Consider the following 3,273-nt stretch of genomic DNA (forward strand, 5'->3'; position numbering starts at 1 on the left):
CGCCCACTCGGCCTCGAGCGCCCGAAAGGCAACGGCTCAAAACTTGGAGCTGACACCGGACCCCGCCGGGAGCGGAGCGGGGAGAGGCTGGCTGCGCAGGGCCCTCGGGCGGGAACGGGAGAGACTCTGGCGACCCCAGATCGGCCGCGAACGAGGGCAGCGGCGCGGCCCCCGAGCCTGGTGGGGCCGTCCGGGCGGCGCCGCCTCTTCTCTCCCCCGCGCTAGGCCGGCGGGGCCGCGGAGCCGCGCGAGGAGCAGGGGCGGGGCGACCTTTGCTCCGTCCCCGGAGACTGCGGGGCGGGGTGTCGGCGCCGCCAGGAGCCGGCCGCGCGCGAGGTTCCCCGCCGCCTCCCGCTCTCACCCCCTCCGCCCCTCCCACAGGGACCTGCTTGGCCGCGGCGGCCGCCTCCGGGCGTCCGCACCTCGGCCCTCGGTTTCGGTTAGACCCGCCCGCCAGCTGGTTTCGATTGGGGACGGGAGGCCGGAGCGGCCGGGACGCGCGGAGGGAAGCAGAAGCGAGCCGCGGAGTGGGGACGGTCCGGCGCCGGAGACAAAGGGCGCACGGGAAGGAGCGGGGCGCCCGCGCTCACTTCGGGGGCCGGGGGCGCAGGGGCGGCCAAGGAGGCAGGTGCGGGCGCCGGGATGCGGACGCCGGTGGTGATGACGCTGGGCATGGTGCTCGCGCCCTGCGGGCTGCTGCTCAACCTGACGGCCACGCTGGCGCCCGGCTGGAGGCTGGTGAAGGGCTTCCTCAACCAGCCCGTGGACTTGGAGCTGTACCAGGGCCTGTGGGATATATGCCGCGAGCAGACCAGCCGCGAGCGCCAGTGTGGCCAGCCCGACGTGTGGGGCTACTTCGAGGCCGAGCTCGTGCTCGTGGCGCGGGGACTCATGGTCACGTCGCTGGCCGCCACGGCCCTGGGGCTGCTGCTGGCGTCGCTCGGCGTGCGCTGCTGGCAGGAGCGGCCGCGCTTCGCGCTGGCCGGCCTCTCGGGCGTGGTGCTCTTCGCCGCCGGCCTCCTCAGCCTCATCCCGGTCTCCTGGTACAACCACTTCTTGGAGGACCGCACCGTCCTGCCCGCCGACGCCAGCCCGGTCACGGTGCACGTCAGCTACAGTCTGGTGCTGGGCTACCTGGGCAGCTGCCTGCTGCTTCTGGGCGGCTTCTCGCTGGCGCTCAGCTTCGCGCCCTGGTGCGAGGAGCGCTGCCGCGGCTGCCGCAAGGCGCCCCCTGGCAGCCCGCGCCGCGGCAGCATCAGCACCGTGCACGTCGACTGGCCCGAGCCCGCGCTCGCGCCCGCCATCAAGTACTACAGCGACGGCCAGCACCTGCCGCGGCCCGCCGACCTCGGCGCCGCCCGCAAGCCCAGGGTCGGTTTCCCCATGCCGCGGCCTCGGCCCAGCGCCTACACCAACCCGGTGGACGTGCTCCGCGGGGAGAGGGCCGACACCCCCGACGCCTCCTTGCCGAGCACCGGGTGCTGCCAAGGCTCGCTGCCCTGCGACTCCGACCTGTAGACGGCGGCCCCCCTACCTGCCCTGGCCAGGCTCTGCCCGGACAGAGGACTCGCTCCACCACGTCCAGCCTTGAACTTGTCTGTTACCTTGTAGCCGGAAACAGCTGCCTCAGAGTCTGAACCCGGACACGTTCCTGTAACCGGTTTGGAGGGTGATGTTCCTTTCTTGTGGCCAAACTAGACTCCTTGGACAATTAGTTCAGGGTTTGTTTGGTTTTCTTTTTGTACAGTTTAGTCTTCCTCTCCGAGGGATCAGGGTCCTCATATGGAGTGACGCGTTTTTCATACTTTAAGCTGAAGGAGATATAGAAAGGGTGCTTTTGCCTCGTGTTGACGTGGGACAATAACAAAACGTCAAAATCAGCAAACAGAGGCCCCAAAACCCTGTTTTAACACCTCGAAACAGTATCCGGAAATACCAGTGAACCTTACATCAATATAATTTTTTTTCTGCTGTATATAATTTATTCTTATGCAAACTCTCAAGAGACCAATATACTGGCTATGTTTGAACGAAGCTCTTAAAATAAATGTAGAGCCATGCAAATACCGGCAGTTTTTGTGGCTTTCATGGAATAACTTGTTTAACTCATATTTACATTTCTTCAAGTATGCATAGGATTTGTCTTTATTACTTTTTTTTTTGGTGGTCACTGCAGAGTGTCTGTATTAGAAGCCAGGTGGGATTGAACAGACTAACCTTATATTGCTCTATTCCTTGGCTACCTCACCCTGGACTTAGAGGACCATAAATTAAATATTTGGTACCAAGTGGAACCTGTTAATCACATCGGATTAAGGAACATGGGCATAGATCTCTTATTTATGAATAAAAGCTGAAAACGAGTTTCAGTATATTCCCTCAAGCTGTTTTGTCTCCAGTACAACCTTTAGGAGTTTAATCATTCATTGCTAACAATTTCCTGGCTGCTTAAGCACTGTTTCTGAAATCTAGCACTCAGATCTTTGCCCCTCTTAGCATAGGATTACTAAAAGGAGCCAACCCCCCCCCCCTCCCCCACCACCACCACCACCACACACACACTAAATCCCTGATTGCTTTATTTTCAGGTTTGGGCTGGTTTCTGGGCAAAGCCAGGTCTATTGTTGAAAAAACTAGAAGCACCAGTTTCCGACACAAAGTGAGCCTAGAAATCTTTTCCTCTTGTAACAGCGGTGCCTAAAATCACAGGTAGGCTGCTAAGTGTTCCATGAGGGAGACTAAATCTCCAACAGGGCCAGCTCTCATTTCAAGCTGTTGATTTAAGGGTGCCTTTTACTGAGCCGAATCTCATCTTTAAAATTTACCCTTGGCATCCAATTCAGAGGTAGGAATGTTCAGTTCAGTAGTGAACTGGTAACAGAGAGCTGTACCGTAAGTAACTAAACGGCACCTGCTGCTTATTAGCAGTGGAAAGGATAATATAAATTCGCTTCCTTTGCCATTTTGTACCAGAATCACCTGTTTTTTGAGATCAAACCTTAAAGTGCAGGTGTATCATTTGGTGACCTCTTTCAAATGCAAATTCTCATTGAGTAGGTCTGGAGTGAGGCCTGGAACTGATTTCCTAAGGAGCTCCCAGGAGGTGCCAGAGCTGATGGGAGGCCCCCACTTGGGGCTGCAAAGGCTTTCGTTGGGACTGTGCCTGGCTCAAATTGCAATCCTTCCCAACTGGCAGCACAGAATCAGACCTTTGAGAGCTTGCCCCCTAGGAGAGCTAGGGCACTTGCTCCAGGGAATGGGGCCCAGATGGAG

At 58.6% G+C, this 3,273-nt stretch overlaps 1 protein-coding gene across 1 annotated transcript; it reads left to right on the forward strand.

Annotated features, from left to right (window-relative positions):
* The first annotated feature begins 580 nt into the window (after positions 1-580).
* CLDN23 (claudin 23) lies at positions 581-2,374 on the forward strand. The gene has a single exon (XM_025933132.2). The coding sequence runs from the start codon at positions 643-645 to the stop codon at positions 1,516-1,518; it is 876 nt and encodes a 291-aa protein (XP_025788917.1). The 5' UTR covers positions 581-642; the 3' UTR covers positions 1,519-2,374.
* The last annotated feature ends 899 nt before the right edge of the window (positions 2,375-3,273 follow it).

This window comes from Puma concolor, chromosome B1 (assembly GCF_028749965.1).
Source record: "Puma concolor isolate L17-30 chromosome B1, mPumCon1.1.hap2, whole genome shotgun sequence".
NCBI classification, from domain to species: Eukaryota; Metazoa; Chordata; class Mammalia; order Carnivora; family Felidae; genus Puma; species Puma concolor.

Excerpts from the sequence above, each read along its gene's own strand:
- CLDN23 (XM_025933132.2), top strand. The coding sequence starts at position 643 with ATGCGGACGCCGGTGGTGATGACGCTGGGCATGGTGCTCGCGCCCTGC.